The sequence below is a fragment of the Ctenopharyngodon idella genome, chromosome 8 (genome assembly GCF_019924925.1).
Source record: "Ctenopharyngodon idella isolate HZGC_01 chromosome 8, HZGC01, whole genome shotgun sequence".
Classification (NCBI taxonomy): domain Eukaryota; kingdom Metazoa; phylum Chordata; class Actinopteri; order Cypriniformes; family Xenocyprididae; genus Ctenopharyngodon; species Ctenopharyngodon idella.
The window spans coordinates 14,798,753-14,820,899 of NC_067227.1; the positions used below are offsets into that span (position 1 = coordinate 14,798,753).

At 36.0% G+C, this 22,147-nt stretch overlaps 1 protein-coding gene across 2 annotated transcripts in view; it reads right to left on the reverse strand.

The window, feature by feature from the left end:
* Window positions 1-22,147, reverse strand: part of adgrd1 (adhesion G protein-coupled receptor D1) — a 62,797-nt gene that overhangs the window by 37,950 nt on the left and 2,700 nt on the right. For both annotated transcript variants that reach the window (XM_051904068.1, XM_051904067.1), the window contains 9 exons: window positions 19,643-19,765; window positions 18,130-18,306; window positions 16,772-17,029; window positions 13,468-13,541; window positions 11,088-11,249; window positions 8,700-8,759; window positions 8,358-8,484; window positions 4,630-4,737; window positions 1,858-1,933 (listed from right to left, as the gene is read on the reverse strand). In XM_051904068.1, coding sequence (XP_051760028.1) covers window positions 1,858-1,933; window positions 4,630-4,737; window positions 8,358-8,484; window positions 8,700-8,759; window positions 11,088-11,249; window positions 13,468-13,541; window positions 16,772-17,029; window positions 18,130-18,306; window positions 19,643-19,765 — 1,165 coding nt within the window. The remainder of the gene's footprint in view (window positions 1-1,857; window positions 1,934-4,629; window positions 4,738-8,357; window positions 8,485-8,699; window positions 8,760-11,087; window positions 11,250-13,467; window positions 13,542-16,771; window positions 17,030-18,129; window positions 18,307-19,642; window positions 19,766-22,147) is intronic.

Below are 22,147 nucleotides of genomic sequence, written 5' to 3' on the forward strand. Positions count from 1 at the left end.
CTCACACGTGGACGGTTCGATGCAGGTAAACACAGGCATGCTGATTTCAGACAAAACTATTGTGATTTTGTTTTTTTTATAGAACAGTTCAATAAATAAGAAGTTACTAACATTTTAGACACAATATTGTTAGTTACATTGTCTGTTTTTGCTCTGGCAATAAAATTTGTTTCAAACAAAGCCACAGAAGAATCATTATGGCCCAGTTTCACAGACAGGGCTTAGATTAAGCCAGGATTAGGCCTTAGTTCAATTAGGGTATTTAAGTAGCTTTTATAAATGTACACTAGAAAAACACATTACTGGTGTGTGCAAAACAATGGCACTGACATATTTTAAGACATGCATTTTAGTCTAAGACTAGCTTAAGCCTTGTCTGTGAAACCGGTAAGTGTCTCCGAGCAGCAGCATCGCTGTTTGTTTAGTTTCTTAATGAATGAGTATGCACATGCAAATGTAGTACATCTAGATTACATTAATACTATATAGAATTTACTTTTTTCAATGTAACGGTTGCAATGCAAGTACTTATTCAAAAGAAGTACCTACTCAGAGAGAATGAGATTTTGGAAGCAGGCTCAGTGTTTTTAAATGAATCGGCTGAACAAATGATTCAATGACTCACTCACTTGTTTCCTTGCTGAAGGAATCAGTGTTTTTGAATTAATCAGATGAATGAAAAATTAACTCAATATACAGACACTTGTTGCCACCTACAGGTGTAAAGTTGCGGTCACATTTCAGTGAAATTTCACATGCAAAAAAGATGCATTGTCTATAGAGTGCTGCAGCCGCGACGTCAAAACCAGGAAGACTAATTCGCCAGTGGTTCGCCAGTCACTCAGGACTTCTCTCTGAGTTTTTTTATAATGGGTTTTTTCAATTTATGAGTAAAATATGGTCTGTGGTAAACATAACTTGCCGATACTTGGACGTGTTGCTTTACAAAGCAAATTACACACAACCATATTGAATTTTGAAGCTGTTATGTTTATTTATTTATTTTATTTTTTTAAAAAACGTCCATTTCTAATAAGAAACTAGATAAGAATGTTTGGGGTGTGAGTCTGTGCAGTTTACACTGTAGAGCAAAACGTCCAAGTATCGTCAAGTTATGTTTACAACAGTCCCTATTTTACAAACTGAAAAACCCCATTATAAAAACCCATAAGAAAATCTCGAGGGAACCACTGGCGAATTAGTCTTCCAGGTTTTGATGTCACTGCTGTCAATAGTGTAATGATGTATGAAGCACTGCTCACATATACTGTAGAAGTTAGTTTCAAAACAAGCATCTTTCTGTTGGTCTGCACAGCAAATTTGCGTGACCACTTTGAACACGAGCAAAATATGCATGGGGAACTTTTCCGCCTTTCCGCAGAACTCCCAAATATTGGATTCCGACTGAATTGACTGGATTTTGCCCAAAATTTCACAGTGCATTGGTAAATGTGACCACACCTTAATAATGTAACCCACCACTAATGCATAGACTGACAGTCTGTCTGGAATGTTGTATAACCAACAGCAAATATAACAATTATGCTGACTACATATATTTGGGTTCTCATAAATGTTTAGATGGTAATACGAATATATCCTGCAGCATCTCTCAGCTTTTTACCCAGTGCAGTTAGATAAAAAGAGGCCAACTAAGTCCCAGAGTTGTGCTAAATTAAATAAATTAAGTTAAGTACTGATCATGGCTGTGTTAAGATGAGAAGAGAGTGTTATCAGTCGACTTAATGACTGGGAGTATCAGACACAGAGGCCCAGATGAGAGAGAACCACAGTGATAAAGCCATGCCCACAAGAACACAATGTACAACGGGAAACACACACACACACACACTTCACCTTGTTTGTAGAGGGCTGATTTTTTTGTAGTAGTTGTGCATTTTGTGGTAGAAAAGTCCCACGATCGTGGTCTGAGCTGTAGGGGGAAACAGACACAACTATTACTATTCAATCACACATATGTATGTGTGTTTTGAAGAATGTGTTGGGCTACCGTTGAAATGCACAGAGAGGATAGACTCATTATCACAGGCACTGCATGTGCTCCTCTCAGTGCAGCTCTAATGGGAAAGATGTGTGTTCACACACACGCGGAAAGACTGTGATGAGGGTCCACCACGTGTGTGAGGGGGAAATATGTTACACACTACTTCAAAAAATATTTCGGCCATTAAAAAATAAATACACATGGCCATTTCCCTTCAAGCTTAAAAACAACTCCAGTATTATCATGAAAACACAATCATTACTATCACAAATTTGTGTAAATAATCTTGTAAAATAATGTTGATAACTGTTGTGGACCATTGCATATGGCAGTATCATTTCATCAGGGTCTGAATTAGGGCCGCACAATTAACTAAAATAATGTACATTAAGACGGGTGTTGCTGTGATTCATGAAAAGTATCATTTACAGTATTAAAATATTCGCCACATTCTTACAACATTATTTTTTGCAGTTGTTGAGCACAGTAACCAATAAGAGGCAGGTAAATTTGTCTAGGTCAATCATTAACAACAACCAGTTTGAAGCAAACTAACTCACAGATGCATCTTTTATTTCTGTTTACAGTGGCACATGAAAATGAGTGCTGAAGAAATCACCTGACACAAGTGTTTTTTTTTTTTTTTTTGTAAATGTCTTGACTAAGTGATGTCTAAAAAAGAAATGAAATGATTCAGCAACTTAGTTCTCAGCTTATAATGGATGTGTAGCCTGCATAAGCAGCTGCCCTGCACAACATAAAAATGTAATATTTAAGAACTATATCTATTTAAATAAACATTATTTAATACGTATGCTATCTCATTATGTATTATTTAAAATTAACGTTATTTAATAAACTGATCTAAGGACTGACAGCACAAAAAATTACAGCTGTCACATCACAACAACAAAAATTATATTAACAAAAACCATGTTTAATAACCACAATTACAACAGTGTTATTTTAGTATTGTGTATATATATATATATATATAGTAATTTTTATTTTTCATTTTAATTTTAGTGATTTTTTTTTTTAAATATTTCTTTCATTTTTTAATATTTCTATTTCATTTTTAGATTTAATCTATTTTCATTTCAGTTTAAGTAATTTTTTACTTCAACATGCTTGCCAAAGCAACATTTCTAATTTTCGTGTTTTCTTTTTTAATTTTTCATCTAATATTTATATTTTATTTTATTTCAGCTTTATTTCAATTACCAAAAACAATTTTGAATCGTTTTAGTGTAAGTTATTGATAACCATATCAAAGAATAATCAACAATCATGATTTTTTGCTCATTTTAAATAATAATAATAATATTAATAATAAAAACACCACAGTGTTGCTTGTTTGCAGTTTCGGGTTATGTGAAACATGCTGTGGACTTTTACAACTTATTAGTACTTTTACAGGTGTTAATGGACCAAATAAGCAATATCACTGTGTCCCAACTAACTCCTCTGAGTTGGGCTCTAGGCCAATAACCTCACAAACCAAGGAGCAAAATCTCTCTACAAATGTTTTTATTAAAACTAAAAGAAACTTGGCCCAGCGGGATTACACGGCGATTCAATGCGCTCCTTCTCTTGCTGTCTTTAATTGCCGTATAAAAGCTCTGCTTGGTTCTGTTAATGAAGTGTACCATATGTCCGGCTGCATTGGAGAAGCAGTTCAATGGCACGCTAATGCCAATGCTAGCGTTTATGTGCCATTTCTGATAATAGAGCTTTAATAGTTTATTAAAACTGTTTATAATGAACAGAGCGGGGCTCAGGTTCAGCACCGTGCCAGAGGAGCTGAGGAGAGCTGACCCCAAAACGGTGTCAAACAAACAAAACGTTTAATGTCCTCATAATTACTGCCACCACATGGGAAACATTGCAACACTCACTCTTGCTCGCATTTATACATTAAAAAAAAATGGCAAGCGCATACACTTTCTCTGTTTTTCATGCAACTCTGCTATAAAATACTCCAAATTATATAACGCTTTCTCCTGGAGGGGCTTGTGTGATTGGCAGGTTTCATTAGAGAGCAGCAGGAAGTCATCAGAGTTGATTGCATTGTTAATTTGTTGTTTATGGCTAAAGAGGACAGTCAACAAATAAATGTCCTTCATCCTCCTTATGTGAAAACAATGTGTTCTTTCATTGAGGCCTGAGGCGTATAAAAGAAATGTGATGTGTGCGCGCACATTTACTCATATTCAGGGGTTAAATTGGGTAGGAATGATTCAGAACAGCAACCTTCTATTCGAAAAGAAAACATGATTGGCAGTTTGTTTAGCAATCCATTCCATTTCATATGTCTATGCTCCAGTCCAGGTTTTGTTTGTTCCATTATGCACATTATGGTTAAAATGTGGTTTAGTAAGTGGAAAAGCATTAAAGTTTGTTACTTTAAGCACGATTTATCCCATTAGTCAGTGGCGGATCATAGACGACATACACAAGCACTGTTCTCTGGGGCAGCACAGGAAAACCTGCACTCTGAAATCATAACAAAATCATATCAAACGCACTCTTTCTAGTAATAATCATTCACTAACATGATCAGGACAAGGATCGCCACCAGATCTTAGGGTTTGTGTGTGTGTTTGTGAGACGTGCATACTCACACTGCATTGTAAGGGCCTCTCCTGGTACTGAGATGTAACTCTTCCCTTGTGTGGGGAACCGGTAGCTGGGCAGATTGTAGTTCTGTGGGATCTTCATCAGAGAGTAATCTAGACACATTTGAAAAAAGGTTGGGTCACTGTTCATAGTGAGTATATTGTTGCTTTGTTACTGCATTATTTCCTACTAGAAGGTCAAAAGAATCACAATTTGGTACCAATTCGGTGAAACTGAGTACTGACTATATTCGGTTCCTGCATGTGCAGCTGGTTTCACATGCATTCTGTTAGCATGCTCTGTGACAAGCGACTTCACTTTTGGTGCAATTCTCTGTGAGGTATTAATGTAAACACAGTCAAAACTGTTTACTTCAACTGTATATTAGTTATGTTGTTTGCAATTTGTTACTTTTTTTTATTACAGACTGTTTACATGTCTTGAATAATTGTCTGCTTAACTTGAAGCAATTTTTACTTAATTGAAAAAATACTCAAAAAGCTACATTGCAATGTTTTCATTTAATTTGTTACTATTTTTTAAAAAAAACTTGTATTCATCAAAATGGATGATAAAACTGATAAAAAGTGACAGTAAAGACATTTACAATTTTACAAAAGATTTCTTTTAGTGTTCTTTTGAACTTTCTATTCATCAAAGAATCCTAAAAAAAAATGTACTGCAGTTTCTACAAGAAGATTTAGCAGCATGACTGTTTTTAACATTGATAATAATAAAACCCGAATTCCGGAAATGTTGGGACGTTTTTTAAATTTGAATAAAATGAAAACTAAAAGACTTTCAAATCACATGAGCCAATATTTTATTCACAATAGAACATAGATAACATAACAAATGTTTAAACTGAGAAATTTTAAAATTTTATGCACAAAATGTGCTCATTTCAAATTTGATGCCTGCTACAGGTCTCAAAATAGTTGGGACGGGGGCATGTTTACCATGGTGTAGTATCTCCTCCTCTTTTCAAAACAGTTTGAAGACATCTGTGATTTCCAACAAGAATGTCAAATTTGGACTCGTCTGACCATAGAACACTTTTCCACTTTGAAATAGTCCGTTTTAAATGAGCCTTGGCCCACAGGACACGACGGCGCTTTCTTCACCATGTTCACATATGGCTTCCTTTTGGCATGATAGAGCTTTAGTTGGCATCTGCAGATGGCACGGCGGATTGTGTTTACCGACAATGGTTTCTGGAAGTTTTCCTGGGCCCATTTAGTAATGTCATTGACACAATCATGCCGATGAGTGATGCAGTGCTGTCTGAGGGCATGAAGACCACGGGCATCCAATAAAGGTCTTCAGCCTTGTTCCTTACACATAGAGATTTCTCCAGTTTCTCTGAATCTTTTGATGATGTTATGCACTGTAGATGATGAGATTTGCAATTTGACGTTGAGGAACATTGTTTTTAAAGTATTCCACAATCTTTTTACTCACTCTTTCACAGCTCTGCCCATCTTTACTTCTGAGAGACTCTGCCTCTCTAAAACATCCCTTTTATAGCTAATCATGTTACAAACCTGGTATCAATTAACTTAATTAGTTGCTAGATGTTCTCCCAACTGAATCTTTTCAAAATTTCTTGCTTTTTCAGCCATTTGTTGCCCCCAATCCAACTTTTTTGAGACCTGTAGCGTGCATCAAATTTGAAATGAAAAGTGTAAAATTTCTCAGTTTAAACATTTGTTATGTTATCTATGTTCTATTGTGACTAAAATATTGGCTCGTGTGATTTGAAAGTCTTTCAGTTTTCATTTTATTCAAATTTAAAAAACGTCCCAACATTTCCGGAATTCGGGTTGTAAGAAATCTTTCAAATCTGTATATTAGAATGATTTCTGAAGGATCATGTGACACTGAAGACTAAAGTAATGATGCTGAAAATTCAGCTTTGCCATCAGAGGGATAAAATAAATTTGAAAATATATATATAAAAAAAATAGAAAACACTTATTTTAAATTGTATAATAATACTTAACAACATTACTGTTTTACTGTATTTTTGATCAAATAAATGATCCCCATAAGAGACTTCTTTCAAAAACATTAAAAAAATCTTCACGATTCTGAACGATAATGTAGCTTAAAGGGTTAGTTCACCCAAAAATGAAATTTCTGTCATTAATTACTCACCCTCATGTCGTTCCAAACCCGTAAGACCTTCGTTCATCTTTGGAACACAAATTAAGATATTTTTGATCGTTTTTTTATCCTCAATAGAAAGCAACGAAATTACCACATTCACAGTCCAGAAAATTAGTAAAAACATTGTTAAAATAGTCCATGTGACTACAGTGGTTCAACCTTAATGTTATGAAGCGACAATAATACTTTTTGTGCGCAAAAACAAAACAAAAATAATGACTCAATTCAACAAATTCATTTCTCAGCTGTCAGTCTCGTATGCAGTTGACGCAGTGAATGCAGTTCAACGCTTCCGTGTTTACATCCGGAGCAGCACAACGCATGCGTGTGATGCTGACGCAGGAGCCGGCCAATACTGAGCCAGCATCCTGACGTAGAACCTGGAAGTTGACCCTGAATGTGGTAATTTCATTGCTTTCTTTTAAGAATAAAAAACCTCTTGGATTTCATCAAAAATATCTTCATTTGTGTACCGAAGATGAACAAAGGTCTTACGGATTTGGAACAACATGAGGGTGAGTAATTAATGACAGAAATTTAATTTTTGGTTGAATTAACCTTTTAAAAGAAAGGTTAAACAGCATATTCATTCCTGTGGTGATATCAAAATTGGCACAGAATTGTGATATTTCACTAGTATTGGTACAGGATAGAGTATTAAAAGTTTGTATCGTGACTATTGTAGGGCGCTGCCAGAATTAAGTTATGGGAAGTCTTTTCTCAACATCTTCCCTTGTTCTTGGGTGAATTATCCTTCTCTCTGTTTCATCTGTGACCTTGTGGTTATTTATGATTTATTCACTGAATGTAACAGCGAAGTTCAATAATAGCTCAGGCAACCTGAAAGGTTTTCTCATGTGACCTCTGGTCCTCACACAGAGTCTTATCAGAGCAAAGGGAGGATCAGAGACAAAAGAGAGAGTTGACTGTGAAGCGTGGAATCTCAGAGGGCATGATTCAGAAATGAGACTTCAATGAGACTTATTTTGAATTGGCACAGAGCAGATCAAGAGATGTTACTGCCCATGTCTAATTCATTTCATGTTAAGTATTTTCAGAAGACATGATAGACTTGCACGTTGCACTATTTAAAATCTTGAAAATTGAAAGTTCTTCCAACTGTTTCTCATCTATGTTAAATATATATCATGCCTTGGAATACATTTCAGTCAATTAAGTAAATAACTTTTTGGTAATTCTTAGGAAAATGTATTATAAAAATGTATGGGTAGGAGATAGGCTTAAATTGAACAATTCTGGCAAATGTAACATTTTAACACTCCTAAAAAATAGGAAAATGTAACTGAAGAAACAATAAAAAGCAACTTTTTAAAGTCATGTTTCATGCCTTAAATTCCTTCACTCAGGTCTAATTGATGCACTCACCCTGTGTGCTGCATTCATGCATGTGTATTAGGTAGGCACCCCCCCATGAGCATACTTGGACATACTCCACATACTTCAAGCCAGCCATGTACGCAGAGGAAGGGAGGGAGAGTGAATTTCTAAGAATAGATATTCTGGAAATGGGAGTTTGAAGAAGTGTTTTGGAGTGTGTACTGACCTGCCACAGAACTCTTGCCCCCTATGGCCAGAGGAGCCTCTGAGTCGGGGCTGGACCGAAGCTTGGAGGCCATTTGCAGCATCACCTTATCCACAGTCTCCACCAGCCCATTGACCACTGGACTCAACTGCTCACCCCAATAAAAGACAAATGCAAAGTATGTTACAGCTCACTGAGGTTACACAAATAAAACCTGCAGAACTCTACAAAATGAAATCCTTTTTGTTCAAAAGAAGTGCTGAAATGTGGAAAAAAGTGTGCCGATTTGTTTGGATCTACTCATGAATGGACAGATAGAATCTCTCTAATCTATCCAATTATTAATCTATCCATTAAACGCACCTCATCGTTTTCTCTCCAGTCGCTGGCGGTTATGACCTCATCCACACTCTTCAGTAGAGTCTACAACACACAGAGCAGAATAAAGAAGAGTTTAAAACGTGTGTAAAAGCAACAGTGAAGGTAATTCAGTTTTGTATTTTTTTCTCAAATTGGCGTAACTTTGTTTTAAAAAGTGAGTGGGACAGGATTGTGTGTGTGTGTGTGTGGGGGGGTGCTAATACAAGGCTATATCAGAAATGTACAATAACAAATGCATAAAAAATTAACATTTTAATGTCCAGAAATCAATTTCAATAGTACATTGAGTTTAATTTATTGACAGAACTCATGTTTGAGGTCCTTACACTATGTCGATCCCCTTGTAATTCTTGTGTGTTCTAATGGTCTGGTGGGCGGACTTTTTGCTAAGCGTGCCAGAGGTTTGGGGTTCTAATTGGCCCTCGTATACTTTTTTTTCTCATTAAAACCAAAGATGTTCATCAGTGATTGTATATTAAGAGTGGGGACACATTTGTTTGCTTTTTGTTTTGTGATTTCACTGGAATGAATAGAGTCTCCGGAATAGCAGAAAAGCGGTAGATTGAAGCAATCATCTGTGTGAAGACTGTGCGCGAGCACCAAAAGAACACTGTTTCCTTCCGCCACTGATAACAGCGGCAACGAACACTCAGCATGACTTCAAAAACAACACATTCCAGCGCCAAATCGCCTCTTATTTAACATAAAATAAAGAAATTAAAGAATTAGTTCATTTTAAATTGAAAATTACCCCAAGCTTTACTTCCCCTCAAGCCATCCCAGGTGTATTCGACTTTCTTCTTTCTGATGAACACAATCTGAGGTATATTAATAAATATCTTGACACATCCAAGCTTTATAATGGCAGTGAACGGGACCAACGAGTATGAAGCTCAAGAAAGTGCATCAGCTGCATCCATCCATCATAAAAGTACTCCACACAGCTCCAGGGGGGCGATGCATTTGTGTAAGAAAAATATCCATATTTAACAAGTTATAAAATAAAGCTTCCGCCAGACCGCCTTCTGTATTCAACTTATGAAGAAAGTGTAATGCCTCTCGCAGTTCAGAATGCTTACGATATGTCCTACGCCTCCCTTATTCAATTTACGGAAAAAGCGTAACTGACGTTGAATACGGAAGGAGGTCTGGCAGAAGCTAGATATTTTATTTTATAACTTGTTAAATATGGATATTTTTCTTACACAAACGCATCGCTTCACTTCAGAAGGTCGGAGCCGAGTGGAATACATTTATGATGGATGGATGCAGCCGATGCACTTTCTTAAGCTTTATACTCGTTGGTTTAGATGCGTCAGGATATTTATTAATTTAACTCCGATTGTGTTCATCAGAAAGAAGAAAGTCATATACACCTAGGATAGCTTGAGGGTGAGTAAAGCCTGGGGTAATTTTCATTTTAAAGTGAATTAATCCTTTAATACTCTACTAGTCAACTGCTTCCTGTGTATTAGATACATTCGTGCCATGAGATGTTTCAACAAGTGGTAAGAACAATATCGGCCCTGGCAAAAAGTGGTGGGGACATGTCCCACCCGCAAATTACACCTATGTACACAACCGTTCAAAAGTTTGGGGTTGGTACAATTTTTAAACGTTTTTGAAAGAAGTAATTTCTTTCAAAATAGTAATATTGTGAAATATTATTACAATTTAAAAGAACTGTTTTCAATTTTAATTTATTTTAAAATGTAATCTATTCCTGTGATGGCAAAGCTGAATTTTCTGCATCATTACTCTGAGTCCAGTCTTCAGTGTCACATGATCCTTCAACAATCATTATAATATGATGATTTGCTGCTCAAGAAACATTTATTATTATCAACGTTGAAAATAGTTGTGCTGCTTAATATTTTTGTGGAAACCCTAACATATTATTTTCATGATTCTTTGATGAATAGAAATGTCAAAAGAATTTATTTGAAATATAAATATTACATTATAATATTATCAATGTCCTTGCTGAACAAAAAAATGAATTTATTTAAAAAAAAAAATCTTGCTGACCCCAAACTTCTGAACTGTAGGGTATTTTTTAAAGATAATACAATATTTTCATGACAAATTATAGTATCAGTATGATAATTTGAGTGAAATGTGAATTGAAAAAAGTAACTAGATTTGAGTAAATTAAATTTGAATAAGTTCCAAAGCAAGCATCTTGTGCTTCAATGAACAAGAACATCTGACCTTCTGTACAAATAATCACACAATTAATGTCACAAATTGACTAATTTGATTAGTGTCCTAAAAATAGTGCAGAACCTGAAATATTTCTTATTTATTTTACCTCAGTGTTTCTTTGTTTTTTAAAAAATCATAAAACTTTCTCTTTATTTCTATCTTTACCTGTGTAAGGTTGTTGGCTGTTTCCTGAGGTATAGTCTTGTTTGGAAGGTTAAACGATAGAGACTGAAGGAGGTCTAGTGCTTGTAACTGCATGGGTTCCTGAAGTCTCAGAATTTCCTCTGTCAGGTTTGTGGAGGAAGGTCGAGGCATCTCTGTGGTTCTCTGTAACACACACATACAAGGCGGATGTGTCAACAGCACTCCATAAAATCACCCACAATCACATGTAATGGCCCTGTGTGGCTTGGACTTGAGATTCAAAATATAACGGCGATCTTGTGGTTTGGTTTCCCATAATTTAATTGAATAATTTCAACAACAAGCACAGGAATAGCTGGCACTTGCCATTGAAATTATTTTATTAAATCATTTTCTCTTGGGTATTTGTGAATGTCAATGTTAACAGCAAAATTAAATGCCACGTTTACAGGAACTTTCCAATAAGCTCTGAAGAAATAACCTCCCGACTAGTTGTTTAAAGTCTTATTTTTTTCATCCATACCCTACATGTGGCCATTATGGAAAATCTTGGATCTCCTTTCTGACCCATTTTTCTACTTCTCTTGATCTCAATAACAGTCAGTGTTGACATTTGCGTTAGTGTTCATTCTCTGATTTCTTTCCATTTCCTCAGAGTCAGGGGGGAAACAATAGTTCCAAAAGAGCTGAATTTGTTTGTGTTTACAGCTTCGGCCTCCACCTCATTTCATGCTGGGCTCTTGTACGTCTGCCAAGGGTGTGTGCGTCTGTGTGCATACGGACGATCCCAGAGCGACGTCTGCATCGACTTCATAACACCTAATCATCCAAGGGTGTGTGAGGTGTTGTCTGGGAGGCCGTGTTGTGTGCGTGTGATTGTCTGTGTACTTAATTTAATTACTGTGTGGGGAAGAAGTCCGAGCAGACAGATTGAGGGCCTGTAAAAGGAGACATGTCAAACACCGCTGAGAGCCTTTAGAGGATATGTCAGTGTCTTGAATGCCCAACTTAATTTACTATCATCCAAATGAAGTCAACAGTCTAAGTGTACTACTATCGGTGACGGCTGTTCTCCATGCGCTCACATTAACACGCAGATCTCACGAAGGTGTGTAATTATTTCAATAAGTTAAATACTTTCTCATAGCTGTAAGGGGCCATACATACAGAACTGTGCTACTTTTCCATTGTTTTTCTATGTAAAAATACACTAGACGAATGTCTCTGACCACTCCGCTTGCATCTCACGTCTTTTGCGCTGTCTCGTGCATCACACAGAGTTCTAAAAACACAGCTTTTAGGAAACACATCTCTAAACTTTGCTTTATGTCTCAAGTTTTTAAATGATTATAAAATAAAATTAAATTGATTCCCCATGAATAAAATTAAAATTAATTGATTCCCCATGAAAAGTATTTGTTTGAGCAGCTCATCGAGCAACATCGGCTCAACCAATGGAGTGAGTTTGGGGCGTGACTATCTCTGTTTGGCTGACCAATGGCAGATAGGGTGATGGTTCGGGACAGGGTTATTATCGTTAACTAAATCTAAAACCATAAAAAACTTTTTTTACTACTTTAAATAAAATAAACATGAACTGAAATTAAATAAAATATAAAAAACACCAAAGTAACATTTATCATTTTTGTTTAGTATAAATTAAAGTAATAAAATAAATAAAATTTAATAGAAATTATAGATATATTTAAAAAATAATAATAAAAATGACAAAAACATACAACAAAATTACCTAAACATTAACTAAAATTAAAATGAAGACAGAAAATATAAAATAAAATCTAATTCAAAATATTAACAAAATCTATAATAGTATATTAACAAGACTAAAACAACACTGGTTCGTGAAACCTGTTTGATTATTATTGCAATTAGCTGACAGTAGTAGCGCATAAATAAATAACTGGTCATAAATGTTACTTTTAAAAAAAAAAAAAAAAAAATTAAACTCTTGAATCTTAAACCCCAAAAACAGACTTCACTGCAGTTAATCTAGCCAGGCTGGGATGGTTTTGATTAAGGCTGATGAGTGAGAAATCCCATTATGTATTTTTGGTCTTTTCAGTGAACTCAATTAATCAGACTACCAAAGACAAACACATTTCATAATGACATACTGGCGAATTCACCACAAGAACTTTTTTTCTTACTTTTCGCTAAGAGAGAAGCAAGAGAGATTAATGCCTACCCTGGTTACAGATGTGTTTGCATTTACGTACATTAGTCTACTGCCCGGTGAAATCTCTTAGATAACCCTGGAATGTAGAGTAATATGTGATGAAGTTGTATTTCTGCTGTTATCTTTCTACTCTCCTCTGGTTTGGGAAACTCCAGAAACAGATTCAGAAAGTGCAATGGCTGACCTTAGATCAGAAGAATTTACCTGTAACTGAGAATCTGTCGCAGCAGTGACACCGATGGATGCTTCGGTTGGGAAGGTGGACATCACATTCTCACCTGTGGTAGCAAAAAAAAATTAAATAAAAGTGATAAGACGAACAAATAAATTAAATGTTTTTATAATGTAAATTATTTGTAAAAAATAAAAACTGAAATTTATTCAAATTTATTTGATAAAATATAACATTTTAATTTATTTCAATTTATTACAATTTCTTCTCTTCCATGTCAGTCTCCGACACTGTTCACGTTGTAAACACGGTGCAGCGCTTCCGGGTTCTATGTCAAAATGCCGGCTCAGTATTGGCTGGCTCCTGCATTAGCATCACATGCATGCATCGTGGTGCTCACGTGAACAGTGTTGGAGACTGACACAGAAGAGAAGAAATTGTTGAATATAGTCGATATTTTTTAAAAAGCATACTTGTCGCTTCATAAAATTAAGGTTGAACCACTGTAATCACATGGAATATTTTAACAATGTCTTTACTACCTTTCTGGGCTTTGAAAGTGGTAATTGTAATTGTAAAGCTCTCAGATTTCATCAAAAATATCTTAATTTGTGTTCCGAAGATGAAGGTCTTACGGGTGTGGAACGACATGAGGGTGAGTAATTAATTAAAAAAAATCATTTTTGGGTCAACTAACCCTTTAACAATAAATAAATAAGGATAATTATATAGGATAGAATAATTAAATAGAATATTTTAAACAAAAAAGGCAGAATAGGATAATTAAAAAGTCAAAAAATCAAAACATAGAAGCCATGATCTAAAGAGCTCTAAACAACTTCACTTCATCTCATGGAACAAATACTTCACACCTGCTGGAAAGGCACATGTGAAACCTTTCCCAGAATGCACATGTCAGTTGCAGTGAGGCCAGTTTATAGGGCCCCTGGCAAAGCAGCTCTCTAATGACTCTGTACTATGCCCCTCATTAGAGCCTATTACAGCTGGACGTGTGCAAAACAACACTAGGTTTTCTCTTCTTCAACAACATGTTTTTTTTATCATTAACAAAAGGTCTTTATCTCTAACAGTAGCTAACAATCAGCATGCTGAGTGGATATATGCCAAAAGTCGACCTAAATAATCCCTATCATTCCCGTTTAAATAAGCTATGGATTCATACTTGTAAAGATACCAGTATAGAATAAGTTTTATGGATTTAAAATGTGAAAGAAAGGTCAGAAAGGTACTAAAACCATATTTAAACCTGTTCATGTGACTACAGTGGTTCAACCTTAATGTTATGAAGCGATGAGAATACTTTTTGTGTGCCAAAAAAAAAAAAAAAAAAAAAATAGCGACTTTATTCAACAATATCTAGTGATGGGTGATTTCAAAACACTGCTTCATGAAGCTTCGAAGCTTTACGAATCTTTTGTTTCGAATCAGTGGTTTGGAGCGAGTATCAAACTGCCAAAGTCACGAGGACATTCTTGTCGCTTCATAACATTAAGGTTGAACCACTGTAGTCACATGAACTGTTTTAAATATGGTTTTAGTATCTTTCTGGTAAATGATCTTGCTGGCTATGCAGGCCTCACCGAGCCATCGGATTTCATCAAAAATATCTTAATTTGTGTTCCGAAGATGAACGAAGGTCTTATCGGTGTGAAATGACATAAGGGTGAGTAATTTATGACTGAATTTTCATTTTTGGGTGAACTAACCCTTTAAGGTATATTTTGTGTTCATAAGTAGAATTGTGTTAGGACTACTATTTTGAACTGTTGAATTCTGAAGTAATGTGTGTAAGAACGAAAATGAAAAGAGTAAACAAGATGGATGAAGTTTGCTACTCCTGTCTCATGTGTTTTATTGCTAGCGCCATGTTCTACTGTCTGACAAACACTTAAAAGAGGAGAAAAAAACTATTTGCCAATTTCACTTCTTCAGTAAAATTGTATCTGGTTTTAAAGGATGTTTCAACATATTTACTGGAAAAGAAGACAAAAATACTGATTAAGAAAATGCATCACAGTCCAGGCCAGACATTCCAGATGACTGGTCCAGTACTGTACCTAATATAATTTCCTTTTATTGTATTAGTTATGGAAGAAAATGAAATCTTCTCTATAAGGTAATTCAAAGTTTTGAGTTGTCTTGTCTAAAAGGTCAAGGTTTGTCTGATTAGCATGGTCCTGTTAGCCCTTGCTAGTAGACGCTCTAACTACGCCATCTGCATTTAGATGAATGGGAATGCTAACTGATAGCTTTCTCCAGGTGTTAAAGACCTCATTGGTCTGGTATCTGTTACTGAAGAAGATGGAAACCATTTGCAGCCTTATTGGAGCTTAAATTTGTCTTTGCCACACTGAAGACATCTTGCCTGCAAGAAACTTCAACCAGCTGCCCGAACGAGGTTCCAAACACTCGCAGTTTAAAAGAAAACAAAACCCCTGATATAAAACTCGTCCCGCCGCCACATACATATAAGGTAAAGATATGCGCAGTTACAACCAAAGCCAACAAAACTGTCTTTGAGGACATGCTCAGGAACAAGCATATAATGGTATTTCAACAGTGTTTCAATGTGGCTCGTTTGAGGAATGGTGGAATGTGGACCGGTTTTTCTGAAGGAAATTGTCTTCAAATGCTTCTTCCTCTCTATAATAAACCTGCACGCAGGGTAATAACTCCAGAGATATGGCAGAGAAGCAAATCGGCAGCATCACAGATGTTTTTTGTTTCCAAACAGTCTAACAGAATATTCTGAAATCCAACATTCTTGATCTCCTCCATTGTGGATGTACACTAACATACACTTTTTCTCTGTATTAATCTGGGTGATTGTAAAGTGTTTTTGAGATTTGGAAAGGTGCTATACAGTCCAAAGGTTTTTCAGCAGCCATTACACAGTCTTCAGTGTCACATGGTCCTTCAGAAATCATTCTAATATGCTGATTTGGTGCTCAGGCAAAATTTCTCATCATTACCAATGATTTTTTTTCTTTTTAGCATGGCTTAATTGTTCCATTAAAGTGGCTTAATTGCTATTTTACTTCAAATTAATAATTAGAGACAGACAGAATTAGCCAAGAATAATCAAGATATATTGAAAAGCATGGAAAGCTGAGAGCAAGTTGGGACAAGCTAGAGACACCAAAGACCTAGTGCAGCTAATTTTGGAAACCCTGACAACAATGGCAATGGCTGACAACTGCAGAGAAGCACATGGTTGGGACAAGCCAAGGCTGCCACAGAAAAAATAAACTAATAGATAAATGAAATGATGATGACGACAGATGTGAGTCACAATGAGCTCCATAATTAACTTACCAATGGCTGCTTTGTAGTACATCCAGATATCCTGAGGGGACAGGGCTCTCTCCCAAATCACAAACTCATCGAAGGCACCCGTGGCATAGTGGCCGTAACTCCCGGTGTTTCCTGTGCCAATGACCAGATCGGCATAGGGATCACCATAGTTATGGGAAACACTTCCTGTGGGGTCTCCGGTGCTGTATGTTCCATTAATGTAGACCTTTAATCCCTCCGTTTGGGTCCATGTGAAGAGCACATGTGTCCAGTAGGGCCCTACATAAAGCACAGAGATGATAGAAGAAAGAGAGAGAAAGCGAGCAAATGAAATTTCAAACAAAAAATAAATAAAACAATTGACTGTTTGGAAATAGAGATGATATGCTGTCTGGGTCCATAAAACACAAGTTTAAAATGAACAGAAACGAAGAGCTGGAGACAGCATGTGGAATGGATTTCATCAGCTTATAATGAAGCCAATAAGACATGGTATACAGAAACTCTGAGTTGAACTGTCAGTGGCTCATTTCATCTGTCCAGGGATAAAATTGCATACGGAGACTATCTTATCACATCATCCCACTTAAAATGTTCTCTCTCTCTTTTGAGGGATTGGGTCATGCTTTGGTAATACATGTTTTAGTCTTACGGACATAATCTAGGGGTATCCTGTTCATGTTCTGACTGTATCCTAGAGGTCTTGGTGTATTTGTTGGGTTAATATTCTTATTTGCATATTTATTATATTTAGTAACATTCACTGGACAAATGTAAATGCTCCTATAACACATTTTCACATTTCACATTTTCAGAAAAGAATTGGGTGCATACAATCACTAAACTTAGCAGCCACCTCAATCCAAACAAGATCAGATATTCTGAAGGTTAGAGAATTAACATGGAGAAGAAGAAACATGGATATGGAAGATGTATTCTGGAAGTGACACAAATCCCCAAATGACTGAAAAATCTTAGATTAAAGAGAGATGATTATTTTCTCAGGCAGTTGAATGGTTTGATATTAGCTACTTTTTCACTCACACTTTTTTTTCAAAGTAAGATACAAATTTAAATCACTCTGTCAAGTCCAACAGAGAAAGTTTATTCTGAAGCCCATTGACTCAAGTACTTTGGACATCTGGATGTAATCAATATAATTACGCACAAAACTACATATTCAAAATATTTATGGTCAGACTGCAAGTGTAATTCCAAACCAGAATGTATTTCAAAATGTCCATGTGTGCAAAATTTTAAGATCATGGGAAATCTTTTTTGGCTTTACAGATAAGGCAAAATAATTAAGTTCCCCAAACATTTAAACACTTTCCATATCCTAAACTAAAATTCCCCCTGCACACTCAAATAATAACTACCTGGGAGATTGATATGTGCTTTCCATGTCTTGGAGTCTCCTCTCGTGTAGAACTCCACGTATCCGCCATGAGGGTTGGAGTAGACAGAGAAACCGCTTGAAACGATTTTACCTCCGGATGCAATCGCAAAACGAGACTCTACCTCATTGTTTTTCCAGAAGAAGGAGAACGTTATCCCTGTCCAAGAGTAACAGTTAAAGGATTAGTTTCCTGATAATTTACTCACCCCCATGTCATCCAAGATGTTTATGTGTTTCTTTCTTCAATTGAAAAAAAAATAAGGTTTTTGAGGAAAACATTCCAGGATTTTTCTCCATATAGTGGACTTCAACGGCCACCAACGTGTTGAAGGTCCAAATGTCAGTTTCAGTGCAGCTTCAAAGGGTTCTACACAATCCCAGCCGAGGAATAAGGGTCTTATCTAGCGAAACGATCGGTCATTTTCTTAAAAAATAAAATAAAATGACATACTTTTTAACCACAAACGCTTGTCTTGCACTGCTCTGCGATGCGCCACATTACGTAATCAAGTTGGAAAGGTCACGTGTGACGTAGGTGGAAGTACCGAGGAAGTGTTTACAAAGCGAATGTGCGAGTCAAACGGCCTTTACAAAAAAAAAGGTAAAACAACGATGCCAGACGATTTTGAAGTTGAAAGAGCTAATGAGATGGAGTTTTTCGCCCTATCGTGGTATTTCCGCCTATGTCACACGTGACCTTTCCAACGTGATTATGTAATGCATGGCGCATCACAGAGCTAGTGCATGACAAGCATTTGTGGTTAAAAAGTATATACATTTTTATTTATTTTTTTTAGAAAATGACCGATCGTTTCGCTAGATAAGACCCTTATTCCTCGGCTGGGATCGTGTAGAGCCCTTTGAAGCTGCACTGAAACTGCAATTTGGACCTTCAACCCGTCAAAAACCTTAATTTCTTTTCGAATGAAGAAAGAAACACATAAACATCTTGGATGACACTTAGAGGAAAATAATACTTTACAAATACAGGATTTAACAGTAGGCTGGGATTTGATGCTCAAATAATTGCATTTATTGGTTCAAAATTTCAATATTTCTTTTAAATAATATTTATAATATTATATTTTATTTCAAAATCCTCATCAACCACCAAGCTCTTTTTCCGATGTGTACTGATCTAACTTAACAAAACAAAAGCTTCTTTATTAGATCCAGGCTGCTTCATTACAAACAACATCACAAATCTTACTTTGGTCAAGCCTGGAAAATAAATATAAATGCAACATATTCTCCTTTTTGTGAGCAAAAGAATGTGCAGTGATGTGAACAGATGAATAACAGATGATATCAGCTTGATGTAAGTTGATATATTTGCTCTTGAGAAATATAAACTTAATTTTGACCCATTAGCCTTTATTACGTCATGTATAAACCTGAGCAACACATTACTCAACTGTCATACATCTATGACCATATAAAGATGCACTTCTATAACAACAGAAAAGAGTGCATTAGGGATGATAAAAACTCACCGGCAGGTCCACACAGAGTAGGATCACTTATGCAGGAGTCCTTGTAGTTGCCAAAGTGAAGGAAAGTGGCCCCATTATCACCGTTCAGATAGATGCCCTTATTCACCATTCCTTCTACAATGTCTACACGATAAAAGACCAACCAACAAGATTATAACACTTGCAATATAACATTTCTAAGTTTATAATCACCTCATGCAAAATCTTTTGGGTGAATAATCATTGATAGCCTAACTGTAGACAACAAAGTCTTTATGGGGTAATCCTAACCTTTTACCCATATAGTAAAAATATGAGCAGTTTGCTCCATCCTCTAAAGCAACAAGAGCAGATCTCCTGAATTATGAGGAACTAGGGAATTAAAAATCCCCCATCTGAACAACTGAACTGCAGATGATTCATGACAGTTTGATTTTTATCAATGGCAAGTTGTTCCTTTGCGAGGGCAGTGACTTTGGCCAATAAATCCTCCTGTATTTTAACTAAAAAGCCAGGATGTGTGGATCACAGTGGGAGCCGTAGCACCATCGCACCTCATGAATGGATGAGTTGAGAGAAGAGATGATGATGGAAAAGAGTGCTCAGTGAACGGCAGAAGACAGAGAGGAGACAGACTGAAGTGTGGAGCAAGTGAACAACAGTTGTACTGTGGGGGCAGAGAGATAAAGAGGTACAGACTACAGAGGACTAAACATCCATCTATGCAGTGAGATCCAGGGTATCGGCATGCCTTTGTGAACTAGATTTTGATTTTGAGATTTACAGAAAAAAGGTAGAATATGAATTACAAAATCACACAAACAATCTGTGCTGATATTAATGCTGCCTTTATATGCTATCTGAATTATCATAAATACAAGTTGCATTCGAAGTTTCACTTGAAAACCCCATTAAATCACAATTTTGACTGGAAATTTAAAGGGATAGTTCACCCAAAAATGAGAATTATCCCATGATTTACTTCCCTCAAGCCATCCTAGGTGTATATGTCTATCTTCTTTCAGACGAACAAAATCAGAGATATATTTAAAAATATCCTGACTCTACCAAGCCCCCCACCAAAATGCATCCATGCATTATAAATATAATCCACACGGCTCCATGGGTTTTTTAAGAAAAATATCCATATTTAAAATTTTATTAAGTATAATAACTAGCTTCCGGCAGATGGTCGTACGCAAGAGTACGCAATGACGAACGCGGAAGCTCAGAGGATAGAGCAAAACAAAACACCAGTCACAAATTAGAAGTCTAAAACGAGAAATTTTAAAGAGAAATGTTGGAGGATTTTGATATAAGAGAAGAGGAGCTTCTTGAGTTTGTTGCCCAGCCCTATTTGTTTAAACCACGAGAGGTGTCTAAGCTTACAATACTCCTACATCCTGCGTCATACATCGCTCTTTTGGCACAAGCTGACTTGCGCAGTATGCGTACGGTCGTCTGGCGGAAGCTAGTTATTTCAGTTTATAAAGTTTTAAATATGTATATTTTTCTTACAAAAACCCATTGCTTCGCTTCAGAAAGCCGTATTTGTGATGGATAGATGCATTTTTAGGGGCTTCGAAACAGGCCCCCCATTCACTACAATTACAAAGCTTGGAAGAGCCAGGATATTTTTTAAATATATCTCTGATTGTGTTCGTCTGAACGAAGAAAGTCATATACACCTTGGATGGCTTGAGGGTGAGTAAATCATGGGATAATTTTCATTTTTGGGTGAACTATCGATTTAATTTTAAAGTTACCAAGTTGGGATGACCAGTAACCTTTCAAAACGGAGCTTGCTACCTGTTTGCAGTTTCAGTCACATTTATGTTTGTTTGTTAATTTTTTAAATAAATTAATACTTTTATTCATCAAGGACATATTAAATTAATCAAAAGTGACAGTAAAGAGATTTAACAAATACTAGATGTTACAAATTCTGTTTTTTTAACTTTCCTTGAATTTAATCTTGAACATAAAATATTAAGAAGAGTAATTGTTTTCAACATTGATAATAATAATAAATATTTCTTAAGCACCAAATCAGCATAGCTGAATCATTAATGATGCTGAAAATTCAGCTTTGCCATCACAGGAATAAATTACATTTTAAAATATATTAAAATAGAAAACAGTTATTTTCAATTATAATGTTTTACAGTACTGATCAAATAAATGCAGCCCATTAAAAAATCTTACCGACACCATGAAAACAGTTTAGTTACAATATTGCACGGTGACACATCGCAGGACTGTTTACTAAATAACAGCACTCCTGCAACGCTGCTCGACCAATCAGATTCAAATCCCTGTATAATTGTTTCTTTGGCTGGGGCTTTTGTTTTAAATGAACTGACATAACAAATCACAATGCAAACAGTAGATTTCCAAAATGGGGCAAGGTTTTCAAATGCAGTTTCACAAACATACTGGATCCAATAAAATCACTCGTAAAGCTTACGAAAGGTTTGATTTCAGTGAAGATTGCCAGATTAAACAGCACTAAACAATTCATGCTTC